This window comes from Phyllobates terribilis, unplaced genomic scaffold, assembly GCF_046119375.1.
Source record: "Phyllobates terribilis strain yellow unplaced genomic scaffold, ASM4611937v1 Scaffold_5__5_contigs__length_657084704, whole genome shotgun sequence".
Taxonomy (NCBI): domain Eukaryota; kingdom Metazoa; phylum Chordata; class Amphibia; order Anura; family Dendrobatidae; genus Phyllobates; species Phyllobates terribilis.
Window position 1 is genome coordinate 107,809,013 of NW_027362765.1, and position 23,810 is coordinate 107,832,822.

Sequence of the window (23,810 nt, forward strand, 5' to 3'; positions counted from 1 at the left end):
CCAAAATTCATAAATTTTTGCCAGAATTCTATAGTAAAAGTGCTGGAAATGTCTTAACATTCTTGCGCAAAAAACGGGTACAACTGCGAATGCCTCATAATGAATTTGGTGTCATCCTCCAGCGAACTGTTCATCAAGAGTGGTCTACAAAGCTCTATTCTTTATTAAATGACACTTTTGTTTGCATAGTTACATAGGTTGAAAAAAGACCTAGGTCCATGAAGCTGAACTTTCAGCAGGCACGATGACATCACTAGATTGTGCCTGATGAATGGAGCCTCAATCCGCACATAGTACAGACTGGAGCAGCGCGACAGGGGAACAGGGCTGGGTGAGGTTTTTTTTTTATTTTTTCATGTTGTCAGTATTTGTAGGGGAAATTGTGTGGATATGACTTGTAGGGGGATCTCAATGTATGAAAGAACTATGGGGGTGATCGTACTGTGTGCCATCAGGGTCACCATACTGTGTGGGGAACTGAGGGGCCATCATACGGAATAGGGAAACAATGGGGATTTCATACAGAGTGGGGGCACTTTAGGGACATCATACTTTGTATGTGAGGGGTACTGTGTGTGCCAATTGTGTGGGGGTATCATACTGTGTGTGGGGGCATTTTTATTGGCATCATTCTCTAAAGGGGTCATGATAGGGGTATTCTAGTGGGTGAGAACACAAAGAGGCTACATTAGGGGCACAATTACTGTGTATGTGGTACAATAAATGTCCTTTTCCCTGTCTTTAAAAGTTGGGAGGTGTGTCCTTCTATGACTAAATCTATGCCCTGTGACCCTGCTAAGTATTTTTTATGGGGGCAGGGGAAATAAAGGAAGGTGGGCCCAATTAGGAATTTTGCTCTGGGGCCCCATGATCTCTATGTATGCCTCTACCAAACACCAACAGGGGCGTTATTGATAAGGCTCCATAGTAAAGACAGTAATGGGCAGAAGCATTAGCTTAATGAGCAACAACCGGAGGACACATACAGTGACTTGCGAAAGTATTCTCTCCCCTTGGCTTATTACCTATTTTGTTACATTACAACCGATGTTTAAATATTTTTGTGATCCGATTTGTGTGTGATGCATGAGCACTAAATAGTCTAAGTTGGTGAAATGCAGTGAGAAAAACATAGGAATAAAGTAAATATATGGGATCAAATAATTAAAAATTGTAATGTGCATATGTATTCACCCCTTTTGCCATGTAGCTCCTAAAAATTTCTAGTGCAAGCAATTACCTTCATAAGTCACATGCTTAGTGAAATGAACTCCACCTGTGTGTAATTTAAGTGTCACATGGTCGATCAGTATATACACACCTTTTCTGAAAGGCCACAGAGGCTGCAGCACCATTATGCAAGAGGCATCACTAACCAAACAACACCATGAAGACCAAGGAGATCTCCAAACAAGTCAGGGACAAAGTTGTTGAGAAATACAAGTCAGGGTTGGGTTATAAAAAATATCCCAATCTCCGAAGGTCCCCTGGAGCACCATGAAATCCATTATCATCAAATGGAAAGAACATGGTACCACAACAAACCTGCCAAGAGAGGGACGCCCACAAAAACTCTCAGCCCAGGTAAGAAGGGCATTAATCAGAAAGGCAGCACAGAGATCACAGGTAACCTTGAAGGAGCTGCAGAGTTCCCAAGCAGAGACTGGAGTATCTGTCCATACAACCACACTAAGCCGTACACTCCATTGCAACAAGGACTGTGCCATACGTCATGTTTTGTTTTTTCTGTTAGGCCGGGAAGGCCGAGTTTGTTTTGCTAACGTTGCAGTGGTTTATGCCGCACTCAAAATAAACCACGGGAGATTTAAAGTGACAGTGTTCCTATGTCTACTACTATGTGCAGCTGAGTGAACTGATCTACCACAGTGGGCAGCAGAAAAAAGCCTCTACTTACACACAAAAATTGCAAGGCTTGTATTGAGTTTGCCAAAACACATGTGGGAGACTCCCCAAATGTATGGAGGAAGGTGCTGTAGTCAGAGGAGACCAAAATTAAATTTTTTGGCCAAACGCTATGTCTGACACCAAAACAACATAGCTCATCACCCAAACAACAACATCCCCACTATGAAACAAGGTGTTGGCAGCATCAAGCTGTGGGGATGTTTTTGGGCAGCAGGGACAAGGAAAATGGTCTGAGTCGAGGGGAAGATGGATGGTGCGAAATACTGGGATATTCTTAGGCAAAATCTGTTTCAGTCAGTCAGTGATTTGAGACTGGGACGGAGGTTCACCTTCCAATAAGACAATGACCCAAAGCATCCTGCTAAAGCAACACTCGAGTGGTTTAAGGGGAAACGTGTAAATGTTTTGGAGTGGCCTAGTCAAAGCCTTGACCTTAATTCAATTGAGAATCTGTGGTCAGACTTGAAGATTGCTATTCACCCAAGGAAACCATCTAACTTGAAGGAGCTGGAGCAAGTTTGCCTTGAGGAATGAGCAAAAATCCCAGTGGCAAGATGTGGAAAACTCAGACTTATCCAAAGCGACTTGCAGCTGCAATTGATGCGAAAGGAGGCTCTATAAAGTGCTGACTTTAGGGGGGGGGGGGGGGGAATAGTTGTGCACACTGAAGTTTTCAGTTATTTTGTCCTATTTGTCATTTGTTTGTAATGTAGGCATGTTCTTTACATGAACTAATGCAAACCCTCAAAAAAATCTGTGAAATTCAAGGTTGCGACGTATCAAAACACAAAAAATGCCAAGGGGGATGTATACTTTAGCAAGCCACTGTAATATTGGAGGGAGTGTCATAAACCAGATCATCACCACTGCTCACCCGGGTGAAGGTTCCTGCAAAATTATGGATGTCAATATTGGGTTCTTCTGCATATACATAGGCTCTAATCTGGAGCAAGTCCTGAAAGATAACAAGAAATATCACATTACAGAGCATTTACCAGAAGTGTAACAATGGAGCACTTCAAATCAGTCACCGAGTAGTCGCTGCTAAGAAGAAAAAAAAAAACAATATGAAGGCCGACCTAATCTATAGCTAACACATGTATGGCTATTTAAGTCTCTGTGCCCAAAGTAAGCTGTAAAGGTGAAACATCTGGACGCCCCAAGGACATGGACTGATGACTGTCAGATGAAGTGGACGAAAGCTGCAGCTATAACCATAATATGCAATCAATGGGTCAGTGCACGACTAAATAAATCAGAGGACGTCCAAATGATAAGTGATAGATGCCACAGTTGTTCATATTAATCTCAGAGGAAGGAGATGTGAATTAATTAAAATGTTTAAGTAATGATCATAATTTTACCAGTTACATAGGAGTAAGAGTGTGTTCACACCTACTGGAATAGCAGTGGAAAACAATGATGCAGAGAAAACAAAGTAGAAGGAATAAAATACTAATATATACAATATTCAGTTAGCTCGCCTTCCCACTGTTCTGTAGAGCCCTTCTTAATGGTAGCTTGGTCCCTCTAGGGTATCTGTATCCTTACCTCCCGCTATTATGTGGCAACACGTGACCACTGCAGCCTTGCCTGGCTGCAGCGGTCACATGTTCACACGACATGTTGTGAATATGCTGCAGATTCAAAAATCCGCACAGCAGGTCAACTTCTGTATGAAAAATTTCAATGTCATATAAATAAGATTTAATTAAAGTCTACCACTGTACCGCTAATGCATTTCTCTATTTTGTTGCAGTTTTTCGATCGGAAAATCCAGACAGAAAATTCTGAGTTTATTTATTTATATATTTTACTCGATTATATATCGGCATTAATTCCACAGGGCTTTAAAGATATCATCATCATCCCCATTGGGGCTCACAATCTAAGTTACCTATCAGTATGTCTTTGGAGTGTGGGAGGAAACCCAGGCAAACACGGGGAGAACAAACAAACTCCTTGCAGATGTGGTGGGATTTAAATCCAGAACCCCAGCACTGCAAAGCTGCAGTGCTAACTACTGAACCACCGTGATGAGTTATATTCTGTATTATACATGCACATACATTACACTACTTATCCTGTACTGATCCTGAGTTATATCCTGTATTATATTCCAGAGCTGCACTCACTATTCTACTGGTGCAGTCACTGTGTACATACATTACACTACTTATCCTGAGTTACATCCTGTATTATACTCCAGAGCTGCACTCACTATTCTGCAGGTGGAGTCACTATGTACATACATTACATTCTTGAATATCTTATAATCCAGCAATTAATATCAGATAAAGATAAATAAATTACTGAATATTAATTTTCCAACCAAATTTAGGGCAAATGTACAGTAAAATTCCTTTGCGCTTGTACCTGAAGATTCAGCATGTGTAACGTTAGTGGTGCTCAAAATACATAGGGAGGGGACCACCACATCCACATGTAAGTACAGGGGTGACTTACCGCTGCCGTGGGCAGCCTCTGCGTGCAGGACACCGGCAGCCGCAGTTTCCAGTCTGTCTCGCCATCCAGCTGATCGGTGCGCAGGAAGCAAGACCCTGGGGAAATGTTATTTTCAGTTTAGTAAAAATTCCTCTTACATCTGTGATGCCTTTTTGCAATAGACCCCGGGGGACCACACTATGACATTGCCCAGCGAGTCATTATGGGTTTCTTCTTGAAGTTATAATTTAGGCAACAGCAACAAAGTGAATATTGATGCATATTCCTAATCTACACCTCAAATAAAACCTCCACACACGTCCAGAGAATTGCAATCAAGCTCTCTATATAAATTGGATTTCATCAGAAAGACGACCGTTTGGCCGACAGGGGTGCTCTCGGCTGAGCGCTCCCCTGTTCTCTATGAGAGCGCCGCTGCCAGACTCCTATAGTGGTGGCTCATCTCGGGATCAGCAGATGAAATTCACCAGGACGGATCCTTCTCTTCCTAATATCATCTGTGGGGCAGAATCGGGAAGCCCCCATGCACATTAGACTGTGAACTGATCCTGACGGATATAGGTGGGGTTCAGCACCTAATGTGTATGGGGACTTTAATGTTAACGTATACATCAAGGGTTAACAAAAAAAAATAAAATCAGAAAAACACTGCAGCAAGCGGAATTCACACACAACTGTATTTTATTGCTGCTTGGATGGAAATGAATGCCCAAGTCTTTTCCGTAAATATAAGGCAGAAAACTACAAACCCAAGTGACAAAAGTGTCCTAATTCCCGCAAAAAAAGGAAAAGGAAAAAAAAGATGGCTGACCTATTTCCTCATCCGTATTAAAGCCACAATTACTGTCCTAATCGGGGGTCTTCTGACTATAAGCATCATAGACGTGTAGGATACAATTCACCGGACGGACATTCAGGTCGGGAATTATGTCTGAACTACGCCCAAGAAAATATGGCCACAATAGGATTGTGTAAACCTTTCCTAAAGCCTCCCATACACTTTAGATAGTCGTCGGATGATCAATGATTTTGATAGACCCCACTGACCATAGTTAGGTTCTTTGGGTTCCCATCACGATGTTGATCATTTTACCAAACGAGAAAAAAAAAAAACACTGCATGACACGCTGTTCATGATGAAATCTAAGGGGTAACGTGTCTCTTTGTAGAGAGTGACATGACATTCCAGGGTAAGGAGACTTATAGGCCATGCATGCACCTCTGGGAAATTATATATGCAAATTACCTGGTCAGAGAGGAAGAGGACTTGAATTCTAGAGCCACCAATCCTAAAAGTCAATGTCAACCTTTTAACGAGCCTTGCCATATGACATAGGATAAAAGTAAACTAGAAAAACAAGAATATCCTCCAGCGGTAGCCAAAAATATAACAAGCAAAGTTTATTGATCACATTAAAAACTGTAGTAGCAAGTCACCAAAAGAGATCCATAGACATAGGAAAAGCAGACCAACTAGTTTCAGCTTAACGCCTTAATCATGGTATGTAAAGTAAATTAGAATCTCAACGTGCAGACACGTGTTTCGGGGTTTTGCCCCTCCTCAGTGCAAATCATGAGATCGGATTTGGCTGCATCAAGAGCCCTCTGACGGGGGGCTAAAGCTTATAGGCCTCACATACAACCAAATCATATCTCATACTTTGCACTGAGGAGGGGCAACACCCCAAAACACGGGTCTGCAAATTGAGATTCCGGTTTGGCTTTTATCCTAAGTCATGTGGCAAGGCTCATTAAAGGATCAATACTGACTTTTAGGATTGCTACTTCCAATAGGTGGCGCTAGAGTTCAAGTGCACTGCCTCTTTGAAGAGACAATTTGAACACTAAAACCTAAAGCTGCCTAACAGAGAACGAAGCAGCCCGAACACCAACTGCAATAACAACCTGTTAAATGTATCGGATTTAAAAAAATATAAATAAAATACAGATTGTGAGTTCTCGTAAAATAACGGGACAGTTACCGTTTTTTTCTGACGTCCTTAGGAATATCATGTCAGCCGGAATTCTCTGATTCTGCCAGATAAATTATGAACATTTTAGATTTTATATACAGTTTGCACATTTTTAAAAATAAAAAAAGCTGAAATTAAATAAGACAGTGCGGTCTTTTGTGACTTTCGACAAAACTGTAATTTAAAGACTTTTTCACCAGAATAAAATTGATTACCTACTCTTAAGATACAGTAGGCCATCAATTTCAGACCGACACCTGGCACCCCCACTGATCAGCTGTTATTAGCTCCAGCAGCATTTACCAGCTTTAAAAGAATAGGAGCTGAGCTGCAGTACCCAGGGGCGGCCACTAGGCAGAGTACAGAGCTGAGGTGTCCTGCACTGTACACTGTGTACATGTGGCTGCTGCCAGAGCTGGTAACAGCTGATCGGTGAGGGGAACCAGGTGTCAGACCCCCATCAATCTGATACTGATGACCTACCCTAAAGATAAGGCATTCATAACATTGTAAAGGAAAAACTTATTCATTTTTACTGGCTGATGCTATATTGAAAAAAAATGCAGGAAATTCATGATCTTTCAGCCATCTTCAGTAAAGTCGCCCATTAGCGTAATGATAACTGTAAATGTAAAAATCTAATGATGACTTGTCCGAGTTTTTTTTTCTCCTTTTTTTAACAGCCTTCGAGCCGAGCAATGGTGACTTGATGGATGAATGATCTGTATGATTGATCTTGTGCAAGCCTAGATAGGTCCACCAGGGTCTTCTCCGCTGTTATCTTGATCATATCCAGCCATCGGATTGCTGGTCTTCCTCTTCACCTTGTTCCTTCTATTCTTTCGACCATGATGTCCTTCTCCAGTGATTGCTCTCTTCGTATGATGTGTCCAAAGTAGGCCAGTCGTAGCTTGGTGATCCTTGCTTCCAGTGACATGTCTGGCTTGATTTGTTCCAAAATTTATTTATTTATTCTTCTTGCCATCCATGGTTTTGATGACATCTTTCTCCAGCACCACATTTCTCAGGTGTTCATTCTTCTTCTGTCTTGTTTCTTTATCGTCCAGGTTTCGCATCCATACGTTACCACAGAAAACTCCAAACTATGTATGAGCCGTGTCTATGTCACCAGTGAAATGTTCCTCGATTTGAAGATCTTGTCCAGTGATTTGCCCACAGATATTGACTTCTGGTGTCGTCGCTGCATCTTGAGTGATCATCAGTCGGATTAGATTGAAGCCCTTTACAACTTCCAGTTAGTCAAAATCCATCTCAAAAGTGTCCCGGTCGTACCTGGCAGTGATCAATATCTTTATCTTCTTTGTATTGAGCAGCAGTCCCATGTTTTCCATCTTGACACTCTGTAGTAAGTCCTTCATTCCATCTACGCTTGTTGCGATCAGTGTTGTATTGTCTGCGTATTTAAGATTGTTGATGATACCTTCAGCAATTTTGATTCCATCTTTTTTGGCAAGTCCAGCCTTCTCGAAAACAGCTTCCGCATATACATTGAAAAGAAATGGTGATGCAGCCTTGTCTGACGCCTCGCTCTACTTTGAACCATGCTGTGTCGCCGTGTTCCCTTAGGACTGTTGCTTCTTGGTCGATGTAAAGGTTCCTAATGAGGCTGATCAGATGGTTCAGCATGCCCATATATTTCATGGTATTCCAAAGTTTCTGGTGATCAACACAGTTGAAGGCTTTCCTGTGGTTGATGAAGCAAAAATAGATCTCCTTGTTGTATTATTTGACCTTTTCCATTATGTAATGTTAGCCATCACATCTCTTGTTCCTCTGCCTTTTCTGAATCCTGCTTGTTCCTCTGACAGCTCTTTGTCAAAGTAAGGCTCTAGTCATTTTTGTTGGAACTTTAGTAGTATTTTGCTGGCATGAGGTATGAGCGTAATACTCCGATAGTTTCGACAGTCTGTAGCATCTCCCTTCTTCAGAATAGGAATAAACACTGATTTTGTCCAGTCCTTGGGCCATTTATCAATTGTCATTACATGCCTGCGTCAAAAATATGGACATCAACTGCTGCTTCAGAAGACTTTATTAGCGTTAATTAATTATTGTCACATCCAGGTGCTTTGTTGTTTGACAGTGTTCGTTATCTAATAATAATTTACCCTATATACTTTTGATGTTTTACAATATAATGAATTCATTTCTGGCAAAGAGATACATCATAGATATTGAAGAGATCAATACCGACCTTTTCTACAATAACAAGATCTCCAACTTGTATGCTCGAGCTGCGGACCTTCACAGTGCCTGTAAGGAAGAGCAGAAGTCACTTATTATTCCTGATCTATCCTATGTATTATAGGCAAGTCATTCACATCACAGGCAGGAAAGGAAATATAAAACCTGCACTTTTAGGAGACGAAACAAAAATGACCATAAAGTGAGATTTTTAAAGGGTTTGTCCGGCCTTAGGGCACAGAGTGAGTGCAGACTTGTGACTGTAGAGCACATGCTGTGAGGATTCCCTGATGTCTGTGCTGGGAGCAAGAGGTCATGTGACCGCAAGTATGCAATTTTCATACTTTCAGCCACATGTAGACTAGACTTGCCCACTTCTAGTTGGCATGTGACCGCATGTATGCAAATCACTTATCTGAGGTCACGTGCCCGCCGCCAACACCAGAGAATCCTCACAGCGTGAGCACTATAGAGTGACTGCAGACTTGTACCCTTAGGCTGGACAGCCCCTTTAATTACTTTTTATAAATGTTATATGGTGCCACCATATTCCGCAGCACTTTACATACATTGTCATCACTCACTGCCCCCATTAGAGCTGACAATCTATGTCTTTGGAATGTAGAAGGAAACTGGAAAACCTGGAGAAAACTTACAGAAACATAGGGAGAATATACAAATTTCATGTAGATGATTCTTTTGGACTCCTATATACATTAGATCAACTGGCCATTTAATGTGTATGGGGGCTTCCTAACTCTCCACCGACAGATGATGTTGGGAGAGAGAAGGATCCAGCATATCAGAAGGAGCTGATAAAGGACTGATGAAAACTATGCACTTTGGCTGGATTATTCTGGGCATAAAATATGATTTCTAGATGAAATGAATAAAAATATTAAATATGAAAGACCCTGCCCAGATTCTTCCCACACACTATGTCAGTCCTGATGCAGAACCCCCTGCTCTTACAATAAGGAGACCCTGAAATCTGACCTCTAGTTGTGAGCTTGCTGTAGATCTGGGAGTTGACTTCTTTATCCCGCATTAAACATCGAATCTCTTCCACAGCCTCACGGATGATGGTGACAGTCAGGACGAATCCCTGTAGAGCGAGAGGGGAAGGGAAGTAAAGGTTTAGTGGGGCACAGAAAAAAATCAGAACCTATAAAATGCAGAAAATAAGAAAACTTCCCTGGATGCAATGCTATGTTATGATTCAGCTACCTCAGACTCCAATAGACAATGGAGTTAAGCTGGAGTCACTGATCGATACATCCTACTGGAGCAGAGCTCAAGCAAAACTGCATTTAGCACTGAAAAGAATAAGGCCATATTCTTATTTTTGGCATTTTTTTTTATTTACATAGCACAATCTGTATTAAAAGTAAAAATTAGAAATCTTATCATTTTAACACCGGCCACTGTGGCTTTTTTAAATTCTAATTCCCGTTGTTTTAGGAAACAACACATGTACATAGCCACAATGGTAACACCCCAACCCTGCCTTTTGAATTAAGGCATCTAATGAGCGTGTGAAAAAATCATTGTGAAGAGAGAGGGGGGACTGCTTTGTTGTTCATTGTGATTGATGGATTCAGTGTGATCAGCTGTGTATAGAGGTGTTACCTTGCAATATATTCCTGCCCCTGATGATAAGGAAACTCCTGTAAACTCTTCCTGAAAGCACAGGAAGTAAGAGTCTAAAAAAGCCCCAGTGGCCAGTGAAACTACTGGAAGAATACTATTTTTTTTTAATTATTTAAGAACGTGATATGAAAAAAAAACTTGTAAAACAAAAAACAATTTTTAACAAAAGGTAATTTTCTGTTGATGGCTTCCCTTTAAGCAGTTAATGGTCGTGTACGTCCACAATCTTGTTGAGTGTCACCAATAATAATCAGCAGAATAGTGAGTGCAGCTCTACAGCATAATATGGGATGTAATTCAGAATCAATACAGGATAAGTAATGTAATGTATGTACACAGTGACTCCACCAGCAGGATAGTGAGTGCAGCTCTGGAAAATAATACAGGATGTAACTCCGGATCAGTACAGGATCAGTAATGTAATGTATGTACTCAGTGACTCCACCAGCAGAATAGTGAGTGCAGCTCTGGAGTATAATACAGGATGTAACTCAGGATCAGTACAGGATAAGCAATGTAATGTATGTACACAGAGACTGCAACAGCAGAATACTGAGTGCAGCTCTGGAGTATAATACAGGATGTAACTCAGGATCAGTACAGGATAAGTAATGTATGTACACAGTGACTCCACCAGCAGAATAGTGAGTGCAGCTCTGGAATATAATACAGGATGTAACTCAGGATCAAGTACAGGATAAATAATATAATGTATGTATACAGAGACTGCACCACCAGAATAGTGAGTGCAGCTCTGGAATATAATATAGGATGTAACTCAGGATCAGTACAGTATAAGTAATGTAACGTATGTATACAGTGACTCCACCAGCAGAATAGTGAGTGCAGCTCTGGAGCATAACACAGGTTGTAAAGTAGATACAGTAAAAGATAAACTTTGTATGAATACATCTAAATATAAACTGTGAAATTGTGCTCAAAGTTGAATGAAGACACTTAAAAGCATATATAAAATCATTCACATACCAGAGGAACCCAGAAAGTATACAGGGGCCCCAGCCGCATCTCAGGCACAAATTGTGAACAGGCCAGCAGCAGGAAATATAAGTTGAAGAAGTATTTGAACTGGTTAAAAAGGATCTAAAACAGAATAAAATAAAGAACAGCCACATAAAGTCAACTGAGCTAGTTCTGAAAGAGCTTAAACACATAGTCTTACATTGGTGTCCATTTTGTTAACGCTTCGATCCCGGGATCCATTTCTGAATACCTTTGATCCAAGATATTGGTATCGTTGGCAGTGCTGATTTAAACCCGGAAACTCATCTAATTACATTAGTGTCCAAACATATAAGTGTGATGGGTACATTTTTCTGGTATGCTTGTCGGTCAGTCATATTTTTCTTTTATTTCAGACGATAAAGTACTACAAAAGTGACTCATGTAAACACAACGTCATAGTTTTATTTTTGCCTGTGATGAGTTTTGTGCATTGCCGTGTTCGGTCATCCATCTGTCGGACGCTTTCCATATCCTGTCCGTGTCCGGCTTTATAAATGGCTTTTTCTTAAACAACTGAACATATAACAGTTAAGAGTGTAAAAAATGGTCAATTGTACTAACAGCTGTCAACATCCCCCTTTGCCCCCCAGCAAGGTGTTAATTACGGACACTTTGCCCCCAGGAGACGGCTCGGCTTCTTGCCATGATTGGGTAACCAGCAGGACGTTATTTACATGGAGCAAACTCCAATATGTTTTCCTTTTAAATAAAGTGGCCGAAGTATCTTCAGAGAAGGCAATGCAAGAAAGTGTCAGAGCTCATACAGGGACTTTACAGGTCTGAAGATAATATATGTTGTACACTTCTGAAGCCACAGATGGGCCCCGAGCCCCCCAGGGGGTCATTAGATCACACCAGACCCTGCTGTGAGGTCAGAGTTCAGCTATGAAAGGAGTAGGGTCTGTACTTACTGTTAAACATTTCATTTGTCACAAAGTCGCGATGTTAAAGAAAAAACACAGTAATAATATAATAAATCAGTATAAATCCTTAATGTTAAAAACTCTCCAGAATCCTTTATTATCTGATGGAACACGAACAACACTGCAGACAGCGTGTGCCAACAAGTAACACTCTGCAAAGTTATGTAGTGATATATTGCTCATTCATGTCACATAGTTAAAAACGGGGAAAAAAGGGAAATGTCCATTAGGTTCAACCGAGGGATGAATGCAGGATCCAGTCCGTCGCAGATCCTAATTATCAATCCACCGAACTAAACATTCAGAAAATACGTTTACACATTTGCATCATTATTTATGTTATTTTCTTCTAAAACTGCATCCAAACCTTTTTTCAATCAATCCCACCATGAATGTGTTGCTGCCTGTGCTGATTTTATATTAAGGGGTCTAAATCCATATTCCCATGTGTGAAAACACTGATTTATCTGCAGAGGTCTCCCTCAATATTAACAATGACAATCTGTTCTGATTTGTTTTGCAATTTTTTTTTTACACTTTTCTCCTTTTACTATGATTTTTTTGGTGTGGATTTGTTGCAGTTGTTTTTTTTTATTTGTAGCAGTTTTTTATGCATTTTTTAATGCAGAAATGTTTAGATTCTGCACTTAAAAATGCAATTGTATGTATTTTTTTTTAACAAGCATTATATCAGGCTCCCCATAAAAGTCTATAAGGAAAAAATGCATGCATCTTTAAAGGAAATACTGTATGTTAATTAGTGATGAGAGAGAGGGACCCTGGCTCCCAGCAGTGGAAAACCCAGTTACGGTGCAGCGCGCGGCTCATATGATTCTTACAGGAACTAGGCAATATTCAGCACTGCTCGATACTTGATCGAGTACCCAGAGAACGCTCACCCATCACCAATGTCAATACACTTTTACTATCGGAGAGCAGAATGATGTAGGAGCAGAGACCCTGATTCCAGTGAAGTGTCACTTGCTGGGCTGCATGCTGTCATTTTGATACAATCACAGTTTTCTCTGCAGTGCTCAGAATGCTGAGCCCTGTATAACCCTGCCCACATCACTGATTGGCAGCTTTCTGTGAACACAGTACATTGACAGAAAGCTACTAATCAGTGATGGGGCGGAGCTACATAGAGCGGTTGACCAGGAGGCACGAGACACCTAGTCTTGCAGTGATAATCTCCTGCTGATAGAACACTGATTGTATTGAAACAACAACACACAGTCTAATAAATGACACATTGCTAGAATCAGGGTCTCTGCCCCCACATCATAATGCTCTCGGATTACATAGTAAAAACAAGGTGACAGATTCCCTTTAAACGCACATCGGTCATGTGTTTTCAATGCAATCACATCCACTTTGCTTAAATGGTTAAAAGGTGTGCATTTTTTGAAGAAAAAAAAAAAGAGTAGAAAAAAAAGTGTTTACACCATGTGGGAACATGGCCTAAAACGGATTATACACTAGGACCAGCTGACTACCGTAAAGCGTTACCACAATTTTTTCCCCATAAATCAATAGTACACATGAAAATAAGAAACTTTGTAATATATCTTATTAAAGAAATCCACTTCTTTCTCCTCCTGGACTGTTCTTTCATACTCAAAATTCTCAATTCAGAGGTAAAATGTGTCTTCAGTGAATTCAGAATTTCCCATTACTCAGATAGGAGATCACAGTTGGTGCTCATAAAGTTCTATGGAGAGCTGTAGCTGTTGTTTTAAGAGAACTTGCAGAAGAATGTCTATGTCTGCCTCTAGCTCCTCCCTCCATAGAATTTTAAAAGCACCAACTGTCATCTCTTATCTCTGTAATGGGAAAGTCTGTGTTCACTGAATACAGATTTTACCCATGAACTGAGAGTGAATGATCAGTTAAGGAGGAGAAAGAAGCAGATTTTTCTGAGAATATATATTACAAAAGTTTCTTCTTTTCATGTGTACTATTTATACAGTACAGACCAAAAGTTTGGACACACCTTCTCATTTAAAGATTTTTCCGTATTTTCATGACTTTGAAAATTGCACATTCACACTGAGGGCATCAAAACTATGAATTAACACATGTGGAATTATATACTTAACAAAAAAGTGTGAAACAACTGAAAATATGTCTTATATTCTAGGTTCTTCAAAGTAGCCACCTTTCGCTTTGATGACTGCTTTGCACACTCTTGGCATTCTCTTGATGAGCTTCAAGAGGTAGTCACCGGAAATGGTCTTCCAATAATCTAGAAGGAGTTCCCAGAGATGCTTAGCACTTGTTGGCCCTTTTGCCTTCACTCTGCGGTCCAGCTCACCCCAAACCATCTCGATTGGGGTCAGGTCTGGTGACTGTGGAGGCCAGGTCATCTGGCGTAGCACCCCATCACTCTCCGTCTTGGTCAAATAGCCCTTACACAGCCTGGAGGTGTGTTTGGGGTCATTGTCCTGTTGAAAAATAAATGATGGTCCAACTAAACGCAAACCGGATGGAATAGCATGCCGCTGCAAGATGCTGTGGTAGCCATGCTGGTTCAGTATGCCTTCAATTTTGAATAAATCCCCAACAGTGCCATCAGCAAAGCACCCCCACACCATCACACCTCCTCCTCCATGCTTCACGGTGGGAACCAGGCATGTAGAGTCCATCCGTTCACCTTTTCTGCGTCACACAAAGACACGGTGGTTGGAACCAAAGATCTCAAATTTGGACTCATCAGACCAAAGCACAGATTTCCACTGGTCTAATGTCCATTCCTTGTGTTCTTTAGCCCAAACAAGTCTCTTCTGCTTGTTGCCTGTCCTTAGCAGTGGTTTCCTAGCAGCTATTTTACCATGAAGGCCTGCTGCACAAAGTCTCCTCTTAACAGTTGTTGAAGAGATGTGTCTGCTGCTAGAACTCTGTGTGGCATTGACCTGGTCTCTAATCGGAGCTGCTGTTAACCTGCGATTTCTGAGGCTGGTGACTCGGATAAACTTATCCTCAGAAGCAGAGGTGACTCTTGGTCTTCCTTTTCTGGGGCGGTCCTCATGTGAGCCAGTTTCTTTGTAGCGCTTGATGGTTTTTGCAACTGCACTTTAGAACACTTTCAAAGTTTGCCTAATTTTTCGGACTGACTGACCTTCATTTCTTAAAGTAATGATGGCCACTCGTTTTTCTTTACTTAGCTGCTTTTTTCTTGCCATAATACAAATTCTAACAGTCTATTCAGTAGGACTATCAGCTGTGTGTCCACCAGACTTCTGCACAACACAACTGATGGTCCCAACCCCATTTATAAGGCAAGAAATCCCACTTATTAAACCTGACAGGGCACACCTGTGAAGTGAAAACCATTTCCGGTGACTACCTCTTGAAGCTCATCAAGAGAATGCCAAGAGTGTGCAAAGCAGTCATCAAAGCAAAAGGTGGCTACTTTGAAGAACCTAGAATATAAGACATATTTTCAGTTGTTTCACACTTTTTTGTTAAGTATATAATTCCACATGTGTTAATTCATAGTTTTGATGCCTTCAGTGTGAATGCACAATTCTCAAAGTCATGAAAATACAGAAAAATCTTTAAAGGAGAAGGTGTGTCCAAACTTTTGGTCTGTACTGTATATGAAATAAAAATTAATATGACGGTTACAATATAAGTGCATGGGGTTTCTTCCCATGTCTCCCCTGACAGACGCTGTTGGGGCATACTGAATTTCAATGCCTGGTCCTACTTTTCTCAACGGAGATAAGCTGCTGATAAAGGTGTCCCTTCTTCACAACAAGTTATTTGTGCATGTGGATGCCTAGCACTGAAAGGGTTATCCTTCACATATGCAGTAATGTGTATAAACTTTCAGCATAGATCACCACACAACACCAGTTTGCCAGACCCTAAAAGGGTGGTCCTGGCTCAAATCTGTAGTTATTCTATGTGAGTGCAGACTTGTGAATCCTCACAGCGTTCACAGTGCACACTGTCAGGATCCTCTGATGCTGGGAGCTGGCGATCATTTGACCACAAGTATGTGATTTGAATACTTCCAGCCACATTCCGACTAGACGTGTCAGGCCTCACTCAGTTCACTTGTATTGAGGGAGGCCACGCATGTCTAGTCGGCATGTGACAGTATGTATGCAGTCATGTGTCAGCTCTCGGGACTGGGGAATTCTGACAGCGCGCACACAGAGTGACTACAGAGTTTAACCCCAAGCCTGGAGAACCACTTTAAGGCTTTATGCACAAAGCCGTACTATATAACCATGTTGTAATGGCCCTAATCCACATAGTTATGTGGTCTTATACGATACCGCCATGTGCCTCTGATCTTATACAGAGAATGCTGTGCCTTAGAGAGGCACCATATGGCAGAGCACTGAGTGCCCCCACACCATAATAAGAACATGTAAGGACAATGAGCGGCAATAGACGGCAATGCCGCATGCATGGGCTTGAAGGGGTTATTCCAATCTCAAACAACTTGGGCTTTTATAGCACATCCACAAGTGAGATGGTGGGGGCCATATCCTGCAGGATCTATATTTTAATATAGGTGCAGGTCCCAGATGACCAATCCACAAGTATATTTATGGTATATCCTGTGGATTTACCATATATGTCTGAAATGGAAAAAAAAAAAACCTTTAAGTAATGTTGCCTGACTCACTCATTCATTGGGATCTCTGTGTGGTTTCAGGCCTGGAGGCTGTAGAAATCCTAATTGCTAAACTTAATTGCTAAAAGGTAAATACCCAGCAGCTTTCTGCAGTAATGGCTCCGGCCTGGCATATAGCGTACCAGGCGCAAAAGCTTCTGGGCGAGAAAAGGTCTTACCCCTGGGAGAAATGTGAAGAAGTTGTATTTCTGATTGTTGATGACGTTCCGTGGATATCTTTGTTCTCTTTTTTCGGGGTGTCCAAGCCAGACAGTTCTTGGCCTCAGTTCCCGACGGCCGCAGCACCCCAAACAATCGCAGCACCTTTAAAAAAGGAATACGGAGAAATACTTAATAGTGTAATGAGATAATGTATCATGAGATGTGCCTGCAACGGTTCTTCAGAGATTACATTTCTTAATTCCAGGCCAATTACAGATAAGATGCAATTAGTTAGAGGATATTTAGCGCTAATTACAGAGTATATACAAGATGGGCTTTTCCATCTTTAATTTGGTGGGTACTTTATTTCACAGTCTATAATGATAAGTAACAAGCTGGATTGGCTGAATTTTGGCCAGAATTGTCATTGGCTCTAGCGGACAGAAGAAATATTGGAAAAAGAAAAACACTGGGGCAGATTTATCAAAACTGACTGATTCTTATACAGTACAAACATTGACTAAACTGTTATAAAATGCCAAATTTATCAATATGGTTCAAGCCGTTTGATAAATCTAACTTTTAGTCTGTTTATAGCACATAGTCGTTGGCTTACTTTGGTGGCAAAAATGTGCGCCACAGTTTCGACAGATTTTCTTGAGCATTGTGTTGCACAATAAACCACAACGCCTAGTCCAAGGAGCGGGGAACCCCTAGCCTGCGGGTCGTAGACATGTTGTTATCTGCTCCGGCCCTCGGACAGATCCCTGGTGGCCCCCAGCCCTTTAATTTTTCTGTTGAGCGCACGCACATGGACGCAGAGTTGTCTACTGAAAGCTGCTGTGATGCTGGATTACGTTTTTTGTGGACAGAGTTGATACATTTGGTTTTCAATAGAATCAAACATTGATATTATTGAAACTACAGCACACAGCCCAATAAGTGATCCATCACTGGAATCAGGGACTCTGCCCCTACACCATTCTGCTCTCAGATTACATAGCAAATCCTGCTGACAACTTCTCTTTCACACTGTGTATTGAGTGGAGTGCTTTCAAATTCGCTCCACCCATCAATTTAAGCTTCTCATATTCTCTGCTGCGTGTGCACATTCCCTAATCCTGCATCCAAAAGGAACACGCCAAAATTCGCCCCAATGTAAATATAATCAGCCAAAGCGTGTTCATCTCCTTACAGCCCCGGACTTCTGAATATCAGTATTAATAAGGAGAGAAGAAACCTCTATAGTCAGCTCCCCCAAATGGAGATCCACTGCACGGAAGTTGTGGTGCACCAGGGAAATAGAAAGGAAAATATGTTCCAGCATCAGGGTCTTCCATAAAAATCCATGTTTTCTTTTGTTGAAATATTCAAAAATTCAGTTGTTTTTTTTTGTTTGTTTTCAGAAAAAGCAAACCCCTCCACCATACTTCATAAAAACATATAAAATGCAGAGCAAACGGGTTTCGAACGCATGTCCTTAATTATTGCAATCATCAAGTATGGTGGAGGAGTTTTATTTTGTTGAAAAATTCAGAAAAACGCAAACTCCTCCACCATGCTTGATGATTGCAATGATTAAGGACATGCGTCCAAAATGCATTTGCTCTTTATTTTAGATGTTTTTATGTAGTATGGTGGAGGGGGTTTGCTTTGTCTGGGAAAAAAAAACAAAACTGAATTTTTGAATATTTCAACAAAAGAAAAAACATGGATTTTTATGGAAGACCCTGATGCTGGAACATATTTTCCTTCCTTAAGAAAATCAGTAATTTATTTTTACAAATGCACGGCACACCGCACCCGTGGTAAACCCCTGCTGTCCAACAGGTGCAAGCAAACTCAGACCCTCTGAGACCCTACGGATGCCCGATTAAAGCATTTTCGTCTATATGCTTAAGATTTAGGATAGACAAAGCAGCGAAGGTTGCAGAACAGGGATTTTCACATTTTAGTAACCGGATAATCAGAACTTCTCTCTGACTTTACAATATAAATAACATTTCTTGTCAGCTGAAGAGGGGCGCCTGGAGCAACACGATCGGTGCCTGACGGAAAGAGTCCCGGGATGTTGATTCAGTGAGCTGGCGGTCACTGCCCAAGACAACTGGAACAACACACGTCATTCAACAGCTTTGTTCAAGTGGCGGCACCTTCATCCGACATTGAGAAGCTTTGTTCCAGGATCAACTGGAGCCGGAGAAGGATTTTTTGTATGTTGGACTATTTGTCCTTAAAAATAACAAAATAAAAATTACTATCTAGTAAAAATCTCAGCCATCTCTAGTTTCTGTGAAGCCTAGGTGACAACTGCTACTAGGGACATTAATATTCACGTAAAGGTTGCCAGTGAGCATTCTCTGGCCAAACCACAGAGTCGCCCAGTTAAAGCCATATATCTCTTCGCACTTGTAGTAATGACGGCACATGGCAAAGCTGTTACTTTGGTCCTCACAAGTCATTATATTTATTTATATGGTGTCATAGAGCTAGCGTCCTAAGAAATACTCATTAATACAGTACATAGGCAGCACGGTGGCTCAGTGGTTAGCACTGCAGCCTTGCAGCGCTGGGGTCCTGGGCTCAAATCCCATCAAGGACAATATCTGAGGAGTTTGTTTGTTCTCCCCATGTTTGCGTGGGTTTCCTCCGGGTTCTCCAGTTTCTTCCTCCATTCCAAAGACTTACTGAAAATTATTATAGAATGTGAGCCCCGATGGGGACAGAGATGATGATGTCTGTGCAGAGCTATGGAATATAATGGCGCTGTATAAACAATCAAAATTTTTTAAAAAATCCTAGCCGATTATGCATGGCACTTATTATGGGTCCATACCAAAGAGTACAGCACATAGAAGCAGGCCATGTGGCCGCTGGGGGACCCCGGTGCTGAGTGCCACGTCCCTCTCCAAACTCTGTCCCCCTGTCATTGCAATTTCAATGGAATCTGTGTCCGTAGGATACAGGGCTATCAAACTGTATGTGGGGGTCACCATACTGTTTTGGAGTCTGTGGGGGCCCTTATACTGAGTAGAGGGCTGCTGGGGACATGATATTATTTGTGGGGGCCATCATATTGTATGCTGTGGATGTTGGGGACATTATATTGTGTGTGGGGGCCCTCATACTTTGTGTGGGCTGTGTGTAACATTCTACTGTGTGGGGGGGCCTCACACAGAATATGGGAATTGTTGGGGACATCATATTGCATGTGGGGCCCCTCATACTGTGTGTGGGGGCTGTGGGGCTCCATGTTTTAGGGATCTTGCTAGGGGAGGTACTATACAGTGTTGGGGTTATTGTGGCAGCATCATACTTTGCTGGAGCCACTGTATTGTCATCATAATGTGTGTGAGGGGGGGAAGTGGGAGGAATTCACTGTGGGGTATATCATGCAGTATGGGGGTAATTTTTTAGGTCACTATACTTTATAAGGGCCATGAAAGGGGTATAGAAGTGGGTGAGAACACTAAAGTTGGCATAATTGCTGAGCATACCATAATACATGTCCTTTTCCCTAATTTTCAAAGCAAAAGCAAGGATCACTAAGCTACATCTGGCCTACTTTGAACACATCATACAAAGACAGTAATCACTGGAGAAGGACTTCATGGTCGGAAGAATAGAAGGAACAAGGCGGAGACAAAGACCAACAACCCAATGGCTTGATACTATCAAGGTAACGGCGAAGACCCTGGTGGACCTATCTAGGATTGTACAAGATTGATCTTCCTACAGATCGTTCATCCATCAAGTCGCCATGACTTGAGATCAAGTCAAAGGCCGTTAATAAATAAATAATTAGGATGCAACTATGATGCCATCTGTGTGCTGTCCAGGTGTTTAATGGATGCATAGGTTTGAATGTTCGATTTTGATCCATAAATCGGATCACAATCAGACATGCATCAGATTTTTTTTTTTTTTAGGACAATCGGTCCACACAAAAAATTGCAGACATAAACAACCACATAGACTATAATGAAAAAGCGTATGGGGCTGAACGTCTGAATAAGGCAAATGTTGTATGTAGAGAAATGGTCATCAATAAATAGGTATACCTGCAATTTTTAAAGAGTAACTCAACTTTCATTTTCTTTAATCACTTTACTGAGTTATGAACTTTTGTAAATCACTTTAATTATAGGATTTGTCTTCATTCCTGTAAATAAATTGCATTTAAGTGGCTTCCGAACCCTGGCTTTTCCCCAGTTTATTTTCCTGCGTTCAGCTGCATTGATATCAGAGTGTAATCATTTGGAGTACAGATGATGGCAGTGATTAGTCAGCAGCACCTGTCTCCTCTCCTGAGTGTTGTACTTATCAGAACAATCTCCTGCAGCAGCTTATCCCCAAAGTTTGGGAGCAGTCAGACAACCTTATAAATTGGACCGCAGTGCATGGACTGGCCGGTGGGTCTCCTGACCAGAGTGTGACAGATTCATACATTTTTATACAGCTGGAACACTTGGGTGTGAGAGCCGTGGCCAGTCCAAGCAGTCCGATTTCCGTCTGATTTATACGGCCGTCTGACTGCGTCCTTAGTGAGACACAGGGACTGACCAATCACTGCCATCATCTGTACTCCAAACGAGGACGTTCTGATATCAATGCAGCTAAAGGCAGGAAAATAGACTGGGGAAAAGCATGAGTTTAGGAGCCCCACTTAAATGTAATTTTTTACAGGAATGAAGACAAATCCCTCTTACATAGTGATTTACAAAGTTTCATAATTTTGCAAGGAGGACAAAATTATATATAAAAAAAAAAAAATAAAAGTTTAGTTACTGTTTAAACTTATTTTGGTTGGTGTAAAAATTATAGTAGAGAATATTAGCTGTGTTTTTTTTTTTCCATTTGAGAAACGCTTCCATGCTTTCCTCCCCTATAGATTTTGGTAGATAATGTCTTATTTTGGTAATTAGCAGGGTCTCTACACAGAGGACCTTGAGAGAAGGACATCGCCCCGGCACCTGCAGTTTCCGGATTCAAGTTACAAAACACCAGTTCTACAGCAAAGAACAGCGATAAACCAGTCATTCCTGTCTAACGTGTCCGGATATCACACAGAACAGAGCAATGTTACATTTCTCCCCGTTTTTACAGTTATAAAGTGAAGTCCTCCTTTACTAGGAGCAGGAGAGCGATGTGAACGTCATGCTCACATGTTAACACCTGCGTTACTCTTTTCTGATATTTTGCATGAATTAGTGACTATTCTTAAATAAATCTCAATACTGCTTTGTTGATTTTTTTTTTTCCCCGGTCATTTTTAGTAGTGCGGATTTGTGCCGTCCTACAAAGTATGTACATAATCCTAAAGTGACCGTCAACTCTAAAGCGGCATTTACACTGGCCGATAATCCTTCAGATTCTAACAGTAAGATTCACGATAATTATGTGGGTTCAGCAACTGAACGCTGTGTCCAAAAACGCTCGTTCATCGTGCATCAAATGGTTTGGGTGAACAAAAGAATTTGAAAATTAACGGAGATTGTTCACTTATTCAACGATTAGATCGGCAAAAAGAAGGAAAGAAAATTAAGTCCTAAACAGGTCCAGCTATGGGCGCCGTCAGGCAGCTGTGTAAATTGGATGGAGAAATTAAAGCAAGGCTCGGACTGGCCGGCGGCTCTCCCGACTTGGGCTCGGACTGGCCGGCGGCTCTCCCGACTTGGGCTCGGACTGGCCGGCGGCTCTCCCGACTTGGGCTCGGACTGGCCGGCGGCTCTCCCGACTTGGGCTCGGACTGGCTCGAGCGTGGTAGCTGCATAGAAATACATAAAGCTGTCACGCTCGGGTGGGGAGAGCCGCCAGCCAGTCCAAGCATTGCGTTCAGATCTCTGTCCGATTTATACCGTGTCCTTTCAGTGATTGGTTGATTGTGTTCCATGCCAATTGTCCAGCAGTTGTTGGAGCATTGGGACGAGTTCATATTCCTTATTATTGTACACAGTTCTGTTCATATAAACCCACAAAACTAAATTATTGAACATTTTACCGCTAATTAGATTTTCTTTGTACAGAATCAATGGAAAAGTCTGTACAAAACTTTATGAATTCATGTATTCAAAATAAATAGGATCACTTATGGAACTGGAATGTTAAACACATAACTACACTTCAGGTTATCTGTGTGAAAGCAGCACACCATGTTCGATGTTACAATGTATCGATCACTGTTCAACCATTTCAATCACTATTATCGTCCTGGATAATAGTATGAACTAGCAGACAAGTGTTTATGTACTCAAGTAATTGTCAATTCTTTCAGCGTTTTTCACCTATTCAAATGGATTTAGGGAAAAAAAGTATGTAAAAATGAGGCAAAAACACGTGTTTTTACTGCCAACACTCTGGTTTTAATTTTTGACCAACTTAGACTATGTGCACACTTCTAGTACTTGCAGCAGCACCAGTGCTCAGATCCACAGCCATTGATGACACAGGAGAAAAGACATCAGCGGGAGCCAAATGTCACTGCCTTGAAGACACCCATGGTAATGCCATTGTGACTGGGACTGGGACTGTTGTCAAAGTCATGGACTTAGGGCGAGGAGGTCATAATTGGCAATGTTAGGGACCTTGCCTGATGTGACTCTTAAGTCCCCTCAAATAAGTTATCCTGCAGGTGATTATGTTACAGGACATTCGATATTGCAGAAGGGGTGCAACACGAGGGGTGTTAGCCCTATATCACCAATGGTATTAGCCCTATAAATTGAGCTACTAGACAGCCATGCCAGCCACACCCAAGATAATGTGCCAATGCCAGTGGCGTGATGCATTCCCTTTAAGGCTAGACTGTGAGTAAGTAAAGCAGGGCAATGTGTCTGCTCGGGGGACCTCATA

The 23,810-nt window shown here is 41.5% G+C and overlaps 1 protein-coding gene across 3 annotated transcripts in view; it reads right to left on the reverse strand.

The window, feature by feature from the left end:
* Window positions 1-23,810, reverse strand: part of ATP9A (ATPase phospholipid transporting 9A (putative)) — a 133,905-nt gene that overhangs the window by 91,511 nt on the left and 18,584 nt on the right. For all 3 annotated transcript variants that reach the window (XM_073682737.1, XM_073682738.1, XM_073682739.1), the window contains exons 2-8: window positions 16,976-17,120; window positions 11,208-11,321; window positions 9,567-9,675; window positions 8,581-8,639; window positions 6,375-6,426; window positions 4,393-4,487; window positions 2,801-2,881 (exon numbers count right to left, since the gene is read on the reverse strand). In XM_073682737.1, coding sequence (XP_073538838.1) covers window positions 2,801-2,881; window positions 4,393-4,487; window positions 6,375-6,426; window positions 8,581-8,639; window positions 9,567-9,675; window positions 11,208-11,321; window positions 16,976-17,120 — 655 coding nt within the window. The remainder of the gene's footprint in view (window positions 1-2,800; window positions 2,882-4,392; window positions 4,488-6,374; window positions 6,427-8,580; window positions 8,640-9,566; window positions 9,676-11,207; window positions 11,322-16,975; window positions 17,121-23,810) is intronic.